The 19,465-nt window shown below is 39.7% G+C and overlaps 1 protein-coding gene across 1 annotated transcript; it reads left to right on the top strand.

Annotated features, from left to right (window-relative positions):
* The first annotated feature begins 18,293 nt into the window (after nucleotides 1-18,293).
* LOC138869321 (uncharacterized) lies at nucleotides 18,294-18,728 on the top strand. Its single transcript, XM_070146931.1, has one exon. It carries the CDS (start codon nucleotides 18,294-18,296, stop codon nucleotides 18,726-18,728), a length of 435 nt encoding a protein of 144 aa, XP_070003032.1.
* Nucleotides 18,729-19,465: the final 737 nt, after the last annotated feature.

The raw sequence follows: 19,465 nt of genomic DNA, 5'->3' as shown, positions 1-19,465 counted from the left end.
TCTTGTCTGGTATACCATTCCAATGCCGATCCGCTCAGACTTTGGCTGAAATATGCCATCGGTAATTCATCTCTTCTGCCTGCCCCTCTCATCTTGCTACAAAATCCTCTTAAGTGTGCTACTGGGTCACCATGCCCGTCGTACAGATCAAACTTGGGCATCTTGAACCCTGCTGGTAACTGAATATCTGGGAACAGACATAAATCCTTATAGGCCACACTTACTTGACCTCCCAACCCCCTCATATCTCTGAACGATTGTTCTAAGCTTTTGACCTTTCTGATCATCTCCTCATGTTCGGGATTTTTGGGTGGCTTCTCGGTCTCTGCGAGGAGATCAAAATGAGGAGTGTAGGAATATGGTTCTGAAACTTTGAAGGTAGGCTCGGGAGGGGGGGGGTAATACTGGTTGTCGTGAGTCTGGAACAGAGGCTCACTGGAAGATCGTTGTAATGCAGTAGGTGGAGGTGCCACAAATACGGGCGTGACTGGTGGAGGAGGGTATGGGACTTGTTTGGGCAGGTGGAGCTTGGGAAGTATGGGAAGTGGTGCCATAGCATTGTTGGTAGAGGCGAAAGGCTGGAGATGAGTTCACAGTGGGAGGCTCCTGAGGTTGGGCAGATGGTGGGATATAAGCAGGGTTGGCAGGATAAACCGGTGGTGGATGCCCCTTTTCCCAGGCCTGGTACATTTCAGCCATTTGCTACTTTAACTTATACATCTCTTCCTACATTACATTAACATCCAATTCTTCCACCTCTTTTGACGGATCAACAATACTTGCCTCCGGTTCTTGGTTGACCATGTTCAGCTTGTCTTTTGATCGGGTGTTGTAGGAGTGAGTTGCCAGAATGCCAATCAACTAACCACCTGCCTGAACTTAATATATCAACAACAACCTGGTTAGCGATTAGGGCTTTAACAGATTGGTAACCGCACATTTTGGGGAATGAATGCACCTAAGCAGTTAACCGTTTCTATTATGCATTTGATCGGCTGCTTGCGTCATCCCGACTTTTCCTTTTTCCTTTTTCTTCTTTTTCATTTTGTCTTTTCACTCTTGCCTTTGCTTTCTCTTTGTTTTTATCCTCTCATTTCCCTCTTGTTTTGCCATTGTTTTTTTCTTTTGGTTTTCTTATTTTTCTCTCTTTTTCTTTTCTTTTTCTCTCTTGTTTTTCCTTTCTTCTCTTTTCTTTTAGGGTTACGGTTGAATCCTATGGAGATTGTCTATATATCATGACCCCGCATGAATCAGACCGAGCGTATTCTAGGAGAGATAAAAATAAATAACAAAATATTTTGGGATTTTCAATTTTCATAAAAAACAAACGCTATTACAAAGACTCAAAACTAACAAACTCGAAAGAAACTAACAAACTATGATGAAAGAACGAGATACAGACTCTAAAATAAGCTATCATACTCCAACAAAATAAAATACAGACTCGAAAACAGATGACAAACTCCCGAAGAAAGAAAATACAGACTCAAGTGAAAATCACGAATACATCAGTGCCTCCAACCCTGCCCTAGGAACACCAACCGGTCTTGCAGCGGGCCTGCTTGCCATGTCATCTTGGAGCCGATAGAGTTCTTCCATTATCTGATGGACGAAGATCATTACAGTGGCAAAAAACATGAACCTAGTCATGTCCTCACACGCACTGCACTTCATGGTAATGTAGTCAGCAATCCTTCGAACTCTCTCTCTCATAATGCCCTTTTCTTGCAACAAACGGCCAATCTGATGGGATCTAGCCTCTATGACCTGAGTAGCAGCTTGGTTTTGTTTTTGCAAGTGCCGCAGGTCCTCTTCCAACCGTGCCATTAAGGCGTAACAATGTTCTCTTTCAGTCTTAAAGTTTTTGGCTTGTTTAGCCATTTCACCTTCGAGGTTGCCAATTGTCTTTTCCCAACCTGTGACCCCTCTTTCATATCTTTCATCTGTTGAATGAAAGCTACACGCCTTTCGGCACTTTTAGCCAACTTTGCTTGTGCTTTTGCTAGTTCAGACTCAGCTTTCTGCAGGTCATCTTCATAGTCACGTACCTTTTGAGTAAGGTTATAAATGAGCCTTTCATCTTTCCTGCTTCGGCCTGGGTTCTCGGCTTCAATTTTCAACTGTCGAACCTGGGCTCTAAGAGCTTCATTTTCTCGCACCAATCTTCTCCGCTCACCCTCGGCCTCTTGTGACTATAAATCATTGTTGAAGGTGACATTTCTCAACTCTTCTCGCAAATCATGAATGGTGGCCTTATATTCCTTTTCCTTCTCCCCCAAGCTAACCTCTCCTGAATTTTATCATCAAAGGCTTGAACATGAGGCCTTTTGGCGGGCCTCTCGGGCTCTAGCTCGTTATTTACACAAGACATTTTCTCAAACCAAGTAGCATAGTTTGGATCTACTTCCCCCTTGGAGATGTCTGGTACCTGGGTGCCATTTTTAGGTACCGGCAGCTATTCCAATCCTGTTGAACTACAGCCTCGGGCAATGCAGCTTCTTGATGTAACTCTATGACCTGGGTGCTTAGATCTTCATCTTCGGGCACAATTTGATACCTTCCCAATTGCCTCAAGACCCTCTACGGTGCATATGGCTGAATACTCCTTACATCCATTAACCTCAGGTAGCCCTTGGTAGCAGTTATATATATGGCTTCTGTCCTCGGCAGCCATCCTATAGTCCACTCGACCTGACTTGCGTTAAGAACTTTCAAGTGGGAGACCCATGCTTCAAACCCTTCTGGTGCATTGTAATCCTTTACCCTCTCCTCGTAGCTGGTAATGAAGTTACCCGTGCTCGAACCATAACTCATGAATTTGGGATGATGGCGAAGGTGCTCGATCAACCACATTTGCAAAAGGATGCCGCAACCTTCAAAGAACTGAGCCCCTGCTTTGCACAAAGTCAATGCTCGATAAATATCCGCCAGCACCAACGGGGCAAGTGTATGATCTTCCTTGGTAGTGAGGATTTGTTCAATTCTAGCCACAATAAATGCGAACCGACGATGAATTTGCCAAAGGCCCTTATCTTGTTTGTTGCTCAGACCCTTTTCATGTGTTTCAAAACCAGCAGAGTGCCCAAACCTGAAGTATAAGAAATGGACAGCACAACACCCGTTGCTCACATGCTCTTTATTCGTCTGTTTACTAATATTCAGGAGGTCAAAGAACTTTCGCACCGATGGGGCCCTTGGAAATATAAGTTGTTGCTTCCTCAAATCCCGTCCAAATTCAATGTACCTGGCCATTTCCTCCAAAGTAGGGGTGATCTCAAAATCCAAGAAACGAAAGACATTGTGGACAGGATCCCAGAAAGTTACCAAAGCCTTGATCAGATCTTCCCGTGGTTTGATCTCAAAAATGTTTATAAGAGCACCCAATTGCTTTTTCACCCATTTCTGACCATCTTCGTCTAGATCATTCCACAACATACGTAAGTGCAACTGAGCTTGTTCCCTGACCACTTCTGGTGGATCCTGGATGGTATTCATTTGTTCTTGTGGAAGGTTAAAGTTAGGGTCGACTCTAGTGGACCTTTTTGTAAACAGGTTTCCGAAGAAAAAATAAATAAATCAAAGGACCTTGATATTTTCCTCTATATGCCAATTTGAGCCAAATGACTGTTTTTGCAAATGTGGACCCTTCCCAATTTCACATGAATTTTGAGGCCGGGGAGGATTATTTTATGACACTTCACAAACTTGTCCGTTCTTTTATGAAAATAGCCTTTCGACAACTGAAAAATACTCTAAGGCTATCTCGGCAAGAACGGTTTAAGACATTACCGTAGCTGGATCGGCTTATTTTGACCAAAATCCAGATTGTATTCACTTGACCACTGACTCTCTTTTTCTTGTTTTTTTTTCAAAAATAAGGCCGAAGCTTATGTAGGTTGCCTACGTATCCCACGTCCGGTGAGAATCAGACCTGTGTAGTTTGGTCAGTTTTGACACATTTGGAAGAACACAGTGTTTGACTCTTTTGAAATAACTCTTTTTGAAAATTTTTGGTAGAGTTTCGGGACGTCTTTCGAATAGTGGGGTTTTCTTTAGAACCGGGCTTTATTTCCTTCCCTACATCACTCTTGGTTTTTCTTTTTGCTTTATTTTCCCTGGCTGGTCAACATGCAAGCCAAAACAAATAAATGTTCACATAACACATAGAATGCACCAGGATGGTCTGTCATTTCGGGCACACCTGTCCTAGATGGACCCAACCCCTGTGTTGAATCCCCTAAGTCAAATGCACATGATGCAAACAAATGTTCCTACTAGAGATCCAGCATGAAGCTGTGTTTTTCTAGGTTTAAATCCTGGGGTTTTGGTCTAGACTTGGGGTACCCGAGCGGACAACTGGGGCCAAGGAGGGGGCGACGTACCGGGAGCACTGAAGTCTACCCGGCCTTATCGCTTGCCAACCTCGTTCTATTTGGTATAATTTCTATAGAAAAAGCGGGCCACGCGAACGTGTGCACCATTTTCAGAAGACTCAGAAGGGTTGCTTAGGAAGACAGTTATATACAATTCAAACAATATTAAAGCGGTAAACATATAGCATTTAACACAAAAGGTTCACATAATACAGTAATATCAACAATAAATGAAACCAAGTAAAAAAAATCATTTAACAAGCTCGAATTCTTGAACCCTGAACCAGAGATTCTGGGTTCAATCCCCAGCAGAGTCGCCAGATCTGTCACACCTCTTTTTTACACACCCGAGGGGGTATAAAGGAGTTTTTTCAAATTTAACTGACAATCGAAACGAGATTAATTATTGAATTCAGAGTCGCCACTTGGGATAATTTATGGTGTCCCAAGTCACCGGTTTAAATCCCAAATTGAGGAAAAGATTGACTCTGTTATATACTCTGCGAACACAGAAATTCGGGTAAGGAATTCTGTTAACCCGGGAGAAGGTATTAGGTATTCCCGAGTTCCGTGGTTCTAGCACGATCACTTTGACCCTACTTGGATTATTAAAATTGTTTAATTACTCATTTTGGAACCTATGTGCATTTACCTCTTACAGCTTCTAATTAAGACAATTATTTTGAAATGGGTCACACGTACGTGTACCCATTTGTTTGGCGTGTCAAAAACCGTGTCACGCGAACGTATCTACAATTAATAATACTTTATTATTATTAAGAAAAATTTAGCCGAAGTTGTGCAAACGCATACTCCGAATTAGTTTTTAGAGTCACAATCATGTCACGCGAATATGTCCACAACCACGATAGTATGCTAAACATGCCTAAAACAAACTACGATCGTTTGTTATTCTTTATCTAAATCATGAGAAATTAATAGAGGGCCATAAGCTATTTGAGGTACCTACTATGACATGCATCCACTAATTAAACTAACTAAATGAGATTTAAGGGAATTAAAGCTATTCCTACAAACACAGCTGAATTTAAATTGTGAATCAAAAGGGGCTAAGACTAAGTGAAAACTACTTTATTTTGTTTCGGAACTTGGGCCTGGCCTAGCGTGAGGCCCGGTGGCCCAGTAAAGTCTTTGGTTGCAATGTTGTGAGCTCCGACCTCGAATTCCATATGAGCCCAAACAAGAAGCTCCCTTGGAAGCACGTGCGAAGTTGGATGCCAAGAGGGTCCGCGTATCGAACCCGTGCAATTGCAGAAAAGCACCCAGATTTTTGTTCCTCCATTTGTTCAGAAAAGGAAAACGCTGCAGGGATTTACACACTAACATATCTGAAAACGTGACAATAAGGAACCGTAAAACTAACTAACGATTATTAGACATTGGAGCCTTGATTGGAATTAACTGACAATTGTTCAAAAACCATTCTTTTCAAATTCGAACACATTCTTGTGCTAATCAACAAAACATTATGTTTACAACTACTGAAACCTATGAGACTGGACAATCACTCATTCTTCAGTATTCACATTTAAGCCAATCTAAATAAGCATTTCAACTTCTGCACCATTTCTAAACTAAAATCACTCACATGCCATTTGACAATACATCTAGCAATATCACGATTACTCTTAGCAACTCTGATACCAGTTCAAGCATGACACTAACACTCAAAGCAGCGATCATTCACTTTGACCAAACCTGAAGCAACTTTACTGCATTTTTAACTTACTTAAAATCTTTAATGCAACGTTCCAATAGTCCATAGTTTAAATACCACATGAAAACTCAGCTAATCAAACAGAATCCTGTTAGCCTATATTACGAGAAAAAAACCGTTAACAATCTTGAAAGGCAATTTCGAAATCTGCTGAGTAAACACAAATACCCAACAACCACTCAAGCTGGATAGACTATAGAATTAAGATCTTATTCGAACTTCATACTAAGACATAACTAAACATGTTCGATTTTAATACAAACTTCATTCAAAGTGACTAAAAGTATAAACATCATTGAAAGAAGTAAATCTGGGGCATAAGTAGAACTACTGCCAAATTTTCAACACTGCCTTTATTCCCGTCTTTGAATTGAAGTTTTCATCATGAAAGATTTAGAATTTGTACCTAGAATATGGAATGAAAGAAAGCAAGGTAGGGTCAGTAGCCAAGCAGCAAGACTCAGCAATCAGGTATAACCAATGAAATCCAACTCAGACTCAGGAATGATGTTACCCAGCCCAGAAAACAATTTCGAATGAATAGATACCCAGCAGACCTTCAACCAATGCTAAAAAAACTAATATTCAATCCATCTCAACACTAAATAAACCAGAACTTGTTTCAGTAATTCCTAAACTTCAAGATCACAGACAAATTTAATAGAACAATAAATTTCCAACCGTTTGACTTTTCTGGATTTTTAGCTCTCTCCCCTCTCCTCCCAAAAAAATCCCCCTTGAGTGTCAAGTTAGGATCCCTTTATAGGCAAGCTATTAGGGCAGCTTAAAAGGGTTCAATTTTACACTTGAAACCTTTTGGAATTTTCAATTTAGCTCAGATACTCTCAGCTAAAAAATCAGAAATTTAGAATAGTCCCACTTCCCCAGCTTCCTAGAAACTTCCCATTCAGTTACACAATATTCCCTTAGCCAATTACCCAAAATAACCCTCTGATCCCTGTTAATTACCTTCAGAAAATTCATGGGTGCATTGGACCCAACGACTCAAAACCAGCCTAACTCTTACAGGACCTGGGCTAACTCTTTTGTTTGGGCCCAAGTCTAACTCCAAAATTCAGAAGAAATGAGAAGGCAGAAAGGGCAATTTGGATTTCAAACCCACCATGAACCAAATGTTCTCAATATGTCCCAAAATTAAACAACCTAACCTAACAAATTTAAACAAAAATGGAAGAAGCTAATAACTAATATTAACTCTAACTAAAAAGAACCACATGCAGAGATAATCTTGAAAACAGAAGAAAGAGAGGGAAAAACAGAAGAAGCTAAGAGAGGAAACGATCGGGAGAACTGGACTTACCCGCTAAGCCAAGCGGACCCGAGTTTGAAATAACTTTTCCAAAGAATCCCCTACTTTTGGCCGAGATAGACTTCAATCGTATGTTTTCAACTGAAAACACATGATTAAAGTCCATTTCAACCTCAAAATCTCAAAACCTTGATAATCAACTCTTTTCGGGATTTAAGGTTAAGCTTCGATCTGAAATTCGAGAGGCTCCAGGATGATTCGAAAGCAAATGTTAGGGATTTGGAATGAGAGGGACTTGGTGGTCATGGGGTGTAATTTTGGTGGTGAACGGAGGTGGCGCCGCCGAGTTAAGGCGATGGGAATTAGGGGCAGCAGGTTAGGGTTTATGTTTGGTCTCTGAAGAGACGAAGGTGAGAGAGAGACGAGATTGGGGGGGGGGGGGTTCTGAGGGGGGTGGGCTTGTTCGGACATTTAAATAGCCTAGGGAGGCTACTTCCCAACCGTTGGATCAATGGAGATTAACGGCTGGGATCCATGGGGGGGGGAACGACGTCGTTTGGTTGGGAAGTGGGGATGGACCGGGTTAAGTGGGTATCTGGGGGCAAACTCGATTGGGCCTATGGAATTTTCATTAAAACGGCCCAGACCAGCCCTCTCTTTCAATTCTTTTCAAATCCATTTTCCAAAATTCTTTTTTTTTTTCAAAATTAAATTAAAATCTAAATCAAATCCTAAAACCTATTTAACCTATCAAAAATACTAATTAAGCCTAAATACTAATTATCACAATTAATTAAACAAGCAAATTTAAAAGAAAACTACTCGAAATTCAAAATTAAAACTGAAAGTGGAAATTAAACTATATTTTTTTTTAATTTTTCCATTTTTATAAACGACTAATATGCTAATTAGTCTTAAAAATGCAAAGTCAAATCCTAAATGCAACATATTTTTGTATTTTTCATTAATTAAACAAAAATAAAAGTGCATAGACCAAATGCAAACAATTATCAGAAAAATCCACAAAATCCACAAAAATTGCGAATAATGAAAAGCAGTTATTTTTTTTTGAATTTATGGGAGTAATTAATATAAGGCAAAAATCACGTGCTCACAGATACGTAGGAAGCCTTATGGGTTCGGTCATATCACAATAAAATTTCCATTTCCCCGCAAGATAAAAAACTGGGGCAGAATTTTGAGGAGGACTCTCAAAATTCCGGAGCAAGTCCAGCCGACGCCATCGCATGCTAGAAAGTCAAAAATTGGTTAACTGGGGCAGAATTTTGAGGGGGACCCTCAAAATTCCAATATAAGAGAGCTGCAATGCCTTTGAGATGTGTTACAGTCACTAGTTCATCTAAAATTACTTAATATATCAATATGTTTCTAAAATGACTCTACTTTTATCAATGATTGCATATTTTTCAAAAAACTTTATTTTTGTAACAGTTAGGTGTTACCCAGGGGAACTCAAAAAGGCCTCTAGAACGGAGCAAAGCAAGGCCAGCAGACACAAGCATGAACCAACCTCCCCTCACAAAACTTACAATTTTTCTTTGAACGCAGGCACATCTGATGTAGCGATAGCATCCGCAAATATATACACGTAACAAATTCGCAATCAATCAGGACATCAGACACCGAATATATCTCCAACTAAGACATATACTACTCTTATTTGCTACTTGCTCTCTACATGAGGCAAATCCTTGCCTGCACATTTGCATGAGGCTAATCCTTGCCTGCACATTTGCATGAGGCTAATCCTTGCCTCCACATTCGCATGAGGCTAATCCATGCCTCGATATTTGCATGAGGCTAATCCTTGTCTCTATATTTGCATGAGGCTAATCCTTGCCTCCATATTTGCATGAGGCTAATCCTTTCCTCCATATTTGTACGAGGCTAATCCCTGCCTCCATACCTGCATGAGGCTAATCCTTGCCTCCATATTTGTACGAGGCTAATCCCTGCCTCCATACCTGCATGAGGCTAATCCTTGCCTCCATATTTGTACGAGGCTAATCCTTGCCTCCGTATTTGCATGAGGCTATTTCTTGCCTCAATATTTGCATGAGGCTAATCCTTGCCTCCATATTTGTATGAGGCTAATCCTTGCCTCCGTACCTGCATGAGGCTAATCCTTGCCTCCGTACCTGCATGAGGCTAATCCTTGCCTCCCTATTGGCATGAGGCTAATCCCTGCCTCCACATCTTCATAAGGCTAATCCCTACCTCCCTACTTGCATGAGGCTAATCCATGCCTCCCTATTTGCATGAGGCTAATCCTGCCTCCATATCTGCATGAGGCTAATCCTTGCCTCCATATCTGTATGAGGCTAATCCTTGCCTCCCTATCTTGCATGAGGCTAATCCCTGCCTTTCCACCCGCATAAGACTAATCCCTGCCCACACATCTGCATGAGGCTAATCTTTGCCTCCATATCTCCATGAGACTAATCCTTGCTTCCATATCTGCATGAGGCTAATCCATGCCTCCCTATCTACATGGGACTAAGCACTGTCCCTTTTTGCACAAATATTGCTCTATTTCTAGTATTATCTATTTGCTTTTCAATCGGGCTAAGCTCTACTCTCCATTTCACAAGACTAAGCCTTGTCTTGTTAACATCATATTGTTGCATCCCATGGGCTGGAATATCCCTAATCTATCCAAAGGTGCCATAGTCTAAAAGGCATCATCCTCATAGCTGGAAGACATCATGCCATGGCCTGATGATCTCTCAAATTTGCATATCATTATTCAAAGGCGTCATGGTTCAGAGGCACCATCTTCATAGCCTGAGAACATCATTTCATGTCCTGCGAATCCCTCACTAAACAATGCATGGCCCAGGACATTATGGTCAGAGGACGTCATCTTTAACCACCCAAATACAACTTTCATGGTCCAAAGGGAATCTGCATCATGTTTAAATTTTCGCACAAATACATGTCGGCAGCATATTTTCATCCGCAGGTGAGTAGCAAGCAACCACTATCCTAGAAGGAGCGACCTCGCTCCAGTTCTTTCAAACTGTCTCAAACCTTAACCGCTCGCCATAGCCGTTTTTGCATCCCGTGTTCGTTCTTGCAATGACTTCATCGATATATTCTGCCGATGAATCCAGAACTATACATGGCCCGATTCCTGTAAAACTAGGGATATATAGGCAACTCAAGACCAGAGTCCGTCCTCTGTCTTTCAAAACATCCCGTCCGATCAAAATTGGCCATCATTTCTTTACCCGAAAAATCTTTCATCCTTCCCGGGTAAAGAGGGACATCTGTTAATACCCAATTTTCCTCATATATTTTAATACATATATATGCATTCAAAATAGAACATATGCAATTACAATAATGCATAAGCATTTTTATAATTTTTCTATAATTTTTAAAATCTCCAAAATGGTTTATTTCTTCCCCTTTTATTTATAAAATTTCCAATAATTATCCTTCAAATTATTTTTGTGGTGATTTAGTTATCTAAATTCTTTATTTATGCCAAAATATTATTTAAATATTTTTAGTGCATTTTTTATAATTGCATTTATATTTTAAGGCTAAATTGCATATCTTTGCAATAATAGCCCTACTAATGCATAATTATATTATTGATGCATAAAATAATTTTTTATATTTTTAAAATATGAAAAAACTATTTAAAATTATTTTAGTACACGAAAATATTTTTTAGAAATCATTTATTATTTTGTATAAATTATATAACTATTAAAAGGGGCTATTTAAAATCTAGCCTATTTTTTTTCCATTTCAGCCCCAATTTAACCCAATTACCAGCCTAACCCAATTCACCTCAGGCCCAAATTCAATTAGACCCGACCCACGCCCCCTAATCTTGGCCGTTGATCTCTGAGATCAACGGCCCGTATTCATTCTTACCATAATTAACCTAACGACCCCCCTCTAACCTAGAGATCAACGGCCCGTATTCATTCTTACCATAATTAACCTAACGACATCCCCTCTAACCTAATTCATTTCCAACCTTACTCTGCCGCCCTCAGTTCCCTTTTCTCTCAAATGCTCTCAAACCTAACCCTAATCAAACCTTGCTGACACTCATTTATGGCTATCTCCGGTGGTTTCTCACCACCTCCCAAGCCTCCAATGGCCTCTCTCACGTTAATCTTGCTATCTCCATGGCCCTCAAGGGACCAGGGCTAGTTGACTTGCATCTATGGTTCCTTTCTCGCCTATTTCAGGCCATTCCAGTGTGATTCCGAGTAAGATCGTCCTATATTGACTACGATCTATGGTTTTTTAAGTAGGTTTCTTCACCTCTGTATGGTTCTCTTCGAAACCCTAATTTCTTTTCTAAAAGCCTCTTAGATCTGTACAGATCTAAGATGATTTGGGTTTGTTTCATGTGAGTTTTACAATAATCTTAAGATTCTTTACAAGAATCGTATGATTTTCAAGCGATTTTCATTTTTTCCTAAACTAGAGTTTCCGGAATTTCTTTTTAGAAATTGTTTGATGACTTTTTGTGTTTAATCTTCTACTTCTCATATATTTTGACTGCTTTTGTAAGTCTGCTACAACCTTAGCTTGCTCGTACTGAAAGCCCTAATGTTTTAGGGTTCTTTGTTTGGTTTCTGAGTACTGGTACATCTGAGTATGTTCTTGCTTTGGGTTCTTGTGTTCTCGTGATTTTCTTGTCCTAATATGCTTCTAATGAATCTCTTAGTTCAACCCTTTCACTGATTCTATATGCTCGTGTTCATCCCTACTATTCATGTCTTGCCTTGTTTTATATGCTAAACATGTTGACTCTTTCATGACTTTCTCTTTGATTATTCTGAATTCCTTATTTTTTGGTTTGATTTGAACACTTTCCCTTAAAACTTCAATTCTTACCTCTCTACTCGATTTGATTGAATTGCTTGCTTTAATTATTTTTTCCTTGCCTTGTTTATAATTTGCCTATCATTTCTGATTTGTTTCCTTAATTAAAACTTTTGTTCATTTACCCCTAATTACCTATTCTATACCTAAACCTTACTTGATTCTTTTCCTTAAATACTTAGCATGCTTTTACCGTTGATTTAATTGTCCCTTGATTAAGGGAAGAACTTGCTGATTTACATTTGACTTCCCTGATTTGCTACTTGATTGATCTTCTACCTTATTTGTTAAGCTTTTGATTACTATATAAACCCCCTCTTATTTTAATTTCTGAACAACGAACACAAGTTCAAAGAACACACACTCACACTCAAAACTCTCCTTTCTTTCTCAGCTACTTGTGATAATCACTAATCTAGCCAACTGTAAGCCAAGGCTAGATATTGAACTGCACTCGCTTTACATTCTGTGCTCTCTTCATTAACTGGTATGCCTCCAGTTAGATTTTGAAACTCAACTTTATATGTTCTAAGCCTATACATGTATGCTACTCCTGTATTAGTTATTCAACTTGGTTTCTCTGTTTGTTGTCATTAAGCATGTTTAAATTCTGCCTTATGAGTAATTAACATGACTGACTTCATTTAAGTTTTTTGATATCTGTCCAGCATGTTTACCTAGTTCCCTTACCCCTCCCTTTAATTGGTATGACTTTGTTAGTTATTTAGTCTTCTAGTGCATCCAATTGGTCCTGATTATGTTCAATTCTATTCAGCATATCTTTGTTGTCAACATGATTCTGTCACATTTGTTCTTTATGTCTATGACTAATTTGTTCAGTATACTCCTAGTTGTTCTGGACATTTGTTGTATAAGTTTCCCTATTTATGTTTCCCAATCCCCTTCACCCTTATTTGTAAGCCTGCTTGTTAAGTGAATCTGGGTAGTCCTTGATTAATTAGGTTGTTTGCTGAGTGTGTTTTCCTCAGAATGATTTCAAAACTGCTGCTCCTACTCCTAACATTCTTCTCAAAAACTAGTCACTCTCAGTATTTTTAAAAAGAGGGTTGTTTCTGAATCTTTTCACTTCTAACTATTTTACCAAACTCTTTCAAAATCATCATGCACTCTCACATTACTCCTAGAATATTAGGTTCTTCCCCTCTGTCAAGTGTACTGACTTGAGATCCTTGAGATCTCTCTGAACTCTGGCATGTCAGAGCTGGCCTTTCCACACTGCACTAAAGTCAGTTATTATTTGAGAAAAGGTCTAGGTGTGAGCACTGCCCGGGGTCCTTAGGGAACTCTGACACACCTAGACATGATATTGTCTATGGAACTTTGGCATTTGAGGCTATTGGAGGCTTGGAAGTCATTTAGGCGTACTGTAGACTCCCTCTAGATTAACTTCTGTCCATTTATGTATTTTAATTCATTGGTCTGTAATAACTATTGTAAACAACATTGAGGTGATTAGTGAAAAGGGGTGGGTAGTTATATATATGTTGGGTAAATTGTGTAGATACCATGCCTATAGGGTCATGTTAATGCATTTGCTATGTTTGCTTTACTTTCACAATATTAGAGGTCGTGCCTATAGGATCTAAATGGCCTTATAATTAGATGTCATGCCTATAGAGGTAAAGTAATTGAAGTTCAGTTTTTGTTACAGCATGTATTCACATTCGTCTTCTTAGATATCATGCCTATAAGTTCAAGAGTCAGCTTTAATAACTAGATACCATGCCTATAGGGATTAAAATCAGCTCTAATAGAAATCATGCCTATAGAACTTAAAATCAGTTTAGTCAAACAAATCAGTTTAATTCATGTTTGAATTGGTTTAGTTAATTGTCCATTTCTTTAAATGAGTTTCAAACACTGCCTTAAATTAATGCCGTCAGAAAGTATGTCTATAGGATCTCAAGTTGTCCATTTTAAAAACTGCTCACTATTTTACTACATTCCTAATCAACATAGATACCATGTTTTAGGACGTCACCGTTATGCGTTTAGGCAAGCCTTTAGGGCGATTTAAATTATGCAACTATAAAACTGTGCTTTGTTATTTGAGACTGTGCAGATTTAACAGGTCTAAAATAAATTAGTAGGCAAGCTAATAGGTCTATGACACTTGGTCCTAATTTATGCTGCTCACCTAGATAACATGTTCTAAGTTTTGAAACAATTGTCTGAGACGTGCATTTATTTGTTCTGCTTGTAGAGGTAAAAAAATGTGAGCCACTACTTGTTCCTTCTTTATGCGCAGTCCTAAATGTTTTGATTGGTGCTTAGACTTTTCTCCTTTAAAACAACTTATGAGGGTCTAGAACTATCCAAAAGTAGAGGTCCTAAAATACCTCGAGGCCACGAGGAAGGGGCGGGTAATGCACGCATAAGACATTTTCAAGGTTGCTAGAGTGCTTTAGGCTACGACCAAGGGGAGGAAATTGGGTAGTAAGGATATAATGACTATGCGCTAATGTCACATGTAGCCCCTCATTGAGGAATGATTACCGGGCATTGCGTGGGGTGATCCTGTAGGCTAACCAACCTAGGACCCCTCTTTCCCAATTCCCGATGTTTAAACTTTACTTTTCTCTATACATGAAACTTGTTCAAGTCTTTTCCTTTTGTCTCATTACTTGAGTCATACAATGTTCAAAACGTGCCTTTATTTGCAAGTATGTGTTTAAACTATTTATTTGCTAAAATGACTAATTCACATAGTATAAGTTCGGTCGGGACCCACCGTTGTGGACTAAGAGGGGTGCCTAACACCTTCCCCTCAAGGTTATTTTGAGCCCTTACCTTTAATCTCTAGTACTGCAAACTAATCTAAGAGTGAATCACTCTAGGTGCCTAACGCACCATAATCCGTTAGGTGGCGACCCTTCAAAACCCAAATTCCCAAAAGGAAATGAGTTATTACCCCCCATAAATGTCGAAACCCGGACTTCTCTCTCTCCACAGAGGAAAATAAAAAAGGGTCGCAACACGGGGCATGCTAGGGCGGTTATCATAAGAAGTGAAAGAGGCGGGATTTCACCCACCTCAAGTGAAAGGCAACTTATCGGTGATGACCAAGTGGTGAGAGAATAAGAGATCCCAAACAATATTGTTCAAGCAAATGAGGAAGTTCGTATTGATATTGATGATAGTGTTTAAGAGACTCAAGAGGAGGTGAACCTATCTAAGGAACACATCATTGACATACCGGAATCAGTAGTGCAAAAGGCGATGGCACCATTGCCTAAGCCTCCACCTCTATACCGTCAAAGACTTGACAAGAAATATGGTATGAATCAATTCAAGAAGTTCATTCAAATGATGAAGAGCCTTTCAACCAATGTACCATTGATAGGATCCTAAGTTGGAGGATCTCAGTGCTTTCACGATTCTTTGTACAATTGGGAGTCCCGTGTTTTCTAAAGCTCTTTGTGATCTTAGTACAAGTATAATTTCGATGCCCTATTCAGTTTTCAAGACTTTGGAAATTGGGCAACCAAGACCCACTTCTATGAGATTGCAAATGGCCAATTGTACCATGAAGAGGTCGTTGGGTATGATTAAATATGTTTTGGTCCGGGTTGATAAATTCATTATTCTGGCGAACTTTATTATTCTAGGTTGTGAAGTTGATTAGTAAGTGCCTATCTTTCTTGGAGACCTTTACTTTTCTACGTATAAGGCTATTTATGATGTAGAAGTCGTAGAACTCACTTTCCGGGTTGGTGATGAACAAGTGGTATTCCATGTGTGTAAGTCCATGCGGCAACCAAATAGCAATGAGGTGTGTTCTTTTGTGGACTTGGTTACCAATGTTATTTTTGATGATCCAAGTGCTACAATCAATGTTGGTGACATGTTAGAGGACGTTTTGCTCAATTTTGACGATGACAAAATGGATGGTTTCATGAAATATGTGAACTCTTTGCAAGGAATGGGGTCGTACAACTATGCACCCCGAAAATTATCCTTGGATCTTGAGAATATGAAGACTCCTCCTACAAAGCCTTCTATTAAAGAGACGCCTACTTTGGAGTTTAAGCCATTACCTCCACACATTCGGTATGAATTTCTTGGCCCTTGTTCTACTTTACCGGTTATTCTTTCCTCTTGTTTGACTAATGTGCAGATTGATTCCACATTGGCGGTGTTACAAAAGATAAAGAAGGCTATTGAGTGGACTTTGGCGGATATTCGGGGTATAAGCCCCGCCTCTTGCATACATAAGATCAAGTTGGAGGATGGTGCTAAACCGTCCATTGAACATCAAAGAAGACTCAATGAGGCTATGCAATAAGTTGTCAAGAAGGAGATCATCAAGTGGTTGGATGTCAGGGGTTGTCTACCCTATCTCTAATAGTTCATAGACCTCTCCGGTTCAATGTGTCCTAAAGAAGGGGGAATAACGGTGGTTACCAATGATAAGAATGAGTTCATTCCTATAAGAACGACGACCTGTTGGAAGGTTTGTATTGATTATTGCAAGATCAATTAAGTTACAAGGAAGGATCACTTTCCACTTCCTTTATAGATCAAATGCTCGATAGATTGGCCAGACGTGCTTTCTATTGTTTTCTTGATGGGTATTTGGTCTACAACCAAATTCTTATTACTCTGGAAGATCAAAAGCAAACAACCTTTGCATGTCCCTATGGTACTTTTGCTTTCAAGAGGATGCCATTTGGTTTGTGCAATGAACCGATGACTTTTCAATGGTGTATGATGTCTATTTTCACGGACATGGTGGGAGTCCTTGAAGTTTTCATGGATGACTTCTCGATGGTTAAGGATTCTTTTGATGCTTGTCTTGCAAATTTAGACAAAGTGTTGACTAGATGTGAAGAGGCCAACTTAGTGCTCAATTGGGAGAAATGACATTTCATGGTTGAGGAAGGTATTGTCCTTGGCCAAAAAATTCAACGAATGAAATTGAAGTTGACAAGGCAAAGATTGAGGTGATTTCTAAGCTTTCACCCCTGACTTCGGTGAAGGGTGTGCGGAGTTTCCAAGGCCATATAGGTTTCTACTGGCACTTTATCAAAGATTTCTCTAAAGTGGTGGACCCATTATGTAAGATCCTTGAGAAGAATGCCAATTTTAATTTCAATTATGATTGTATGAGGGATTTTGAACTATTGAAGCTCAAGTTGACCAATATTCCTATCATTACCGCTCCCAATTAAAGTTTGCCAAAGTTATTCTCCATACTGATCATGCGACGCTTCGCTATCTTACGAGCAAGAAGGATTCTAAATCCCGCTTGATGAGATGGATACTCTTTTTACAAGAATTTGATATTGATATCTAAGATAGGAAAGGTAGTGAAAACCAAGTGGTTGGCCACTTGTCTCGTTTGGAGGAGGAGGGGAGGCTACATGATAGCCTTGAAATCAATGACTCCTTTCCTGATGAGCAACTTTTGGCAATTTCAATGAAAGGGGTACCATGGTTTTCGAACTTGGCAAATTTTCTTGTGAATGGAATCATTCTGGATGAGTTCTCTTCAAACCAAAGGAAGAAGCTCAAAAGATATTGTCAAGATTATTATTAGGATGAACTATACCTTTTCTGAATTTTTGCGGATGGGGTGATTAGAAGGTGTGTACCGGAAGAAGAGCAAGGCAACATTCTTGGGGATTGTTATTCTTCACCATATGGTGGTCATCATGGTGGAGCAAGAACGACGGCCTAAGTTCTTAGTTGTGGTTTCTATTAGCCTACTCTTTACAAAGATGCAAGTAATTTACTAAAAAGATGTGATGAATGTCGATGGGCCGGTGGAATTTCAAAGAAAAATGATATGCCTCTCACAACCATCTTGGAGATTGATATTTCGATATTTGGGGAACTGACTTTATGGGCCTTTTTGTGAGTTCTTGTGGAAACACATACATCTTGGTCGCACTGGATTATGTGTCCAAGCAGGTTGAGGCTGCCGCCTTACCAAACAATGAGGCGAGAAGTATAATGACTTTCTTGAAAAAGAATATTTTTACAAGATTTGGTACTCCATGTGCAATCATAAGCGATGGGGGGGTCACACTTTTGCAACAAAGCTTTTGACACTTTATTTAGAAAGTATGGCGTTACTCACAAAGTCACGACTCCCTATCACCCACAAGCTAGTGGCCAAGTGGAAGTCTCCAACCAAGAGATAAAAAGTGTCTTGTCTAAAATGATGAATGCTAATCAAACGGATTGGTCCAAGAAGCTTGTTGATGCGTTATGGGATTATCGAATGGCTTACAAAATACCTATCGGAATGTCTCCATTCCAGTTAGTGCTCGGGAAAGCTTGTCATCGTCTGGTGGAACTAGAGCACAAGGAAATGTGGGCTTTAAAGAAATTGAATCTTGATTGGGATGTAACCGCTAACTTGCGGGTTGCACACTTGAATAAATTGGATAAGTTCTGGTACCATGCATATGCGAGTTCATCCTTGTACAAAGAAAAGATGAAATAACTTCATGACAAATACATTTAGAACAAAGAGTTCAAGGGGGGCAATCTTGTATTGTTGTTTGACTCAAGGTTGAGGATGTTTCCAGGGAAGCTAAAATCCAAGTGGGGTGGTCCGTTTAAAATTTTGGTGTGACACCTTTCAGTTCATTATATTTGAAGAACAAGAACAATGAAGTATTCCAAGTCAATGGTCACCGGGTGAAGCACTATTTGGGCAAGGTTGGAGATAGCCACGTGGTGGTGGTCATTTACTTCACTTGAGGATACTTTGACCGTAGAATTTCGTGTGCCACAGCAGAGGTGCTTGTGCAGTCACACATTTAACATGCAGACTGCACAATTGGGGGCTTGCCAAAGTGTCAAAAATGCAAACTTAGTACAAAGAACCCAGCACCTCCCCAAAACACACAAAAGCAACATCCACAAAATCCTCCCGCACCAAATCAATACGCAACTCCACCCCAAAATCTCAATCCATTACCAATACCAACTCCGCCACAACATCACCACCAACCAATTCAATACCCACCAACCACCACTTACCACACTCCCCAAAACACACCACAACCCATTTTCAATCCTCAATACTCAACTAATGACCATCATTACACTCAAGTCCCTGGCACCCATCAAAGCAACCCTATATACGTAAAAATCGTACCTCACTCTATCCAACCAATCTCATATACACCGAAATCCTCTAAGAAGGACCTTCTCATTAAAAACATGGCTGAAGAA

Source organism: Nicotiana sylvestris, chromosome 5, assembly GCF_000393655.2.
Source record: "Nicotiana sylvestris chromosome 5, ASM39365v2, whole genome shotgun sequence".
In the NCBI taxonomy this organism is placed as follows: Eukaryota; Viridiplantae; Streptophyta; class Magnoliopsida; order Solanales; family Solanaceae; genus Nicotiana; species Nicotiana sylvestris.
The sequence above is the reverse complement of the archived record's forward strand: the minus strand, read 5'-3'. Positions and strand labels throughout refer to the sequence as shown.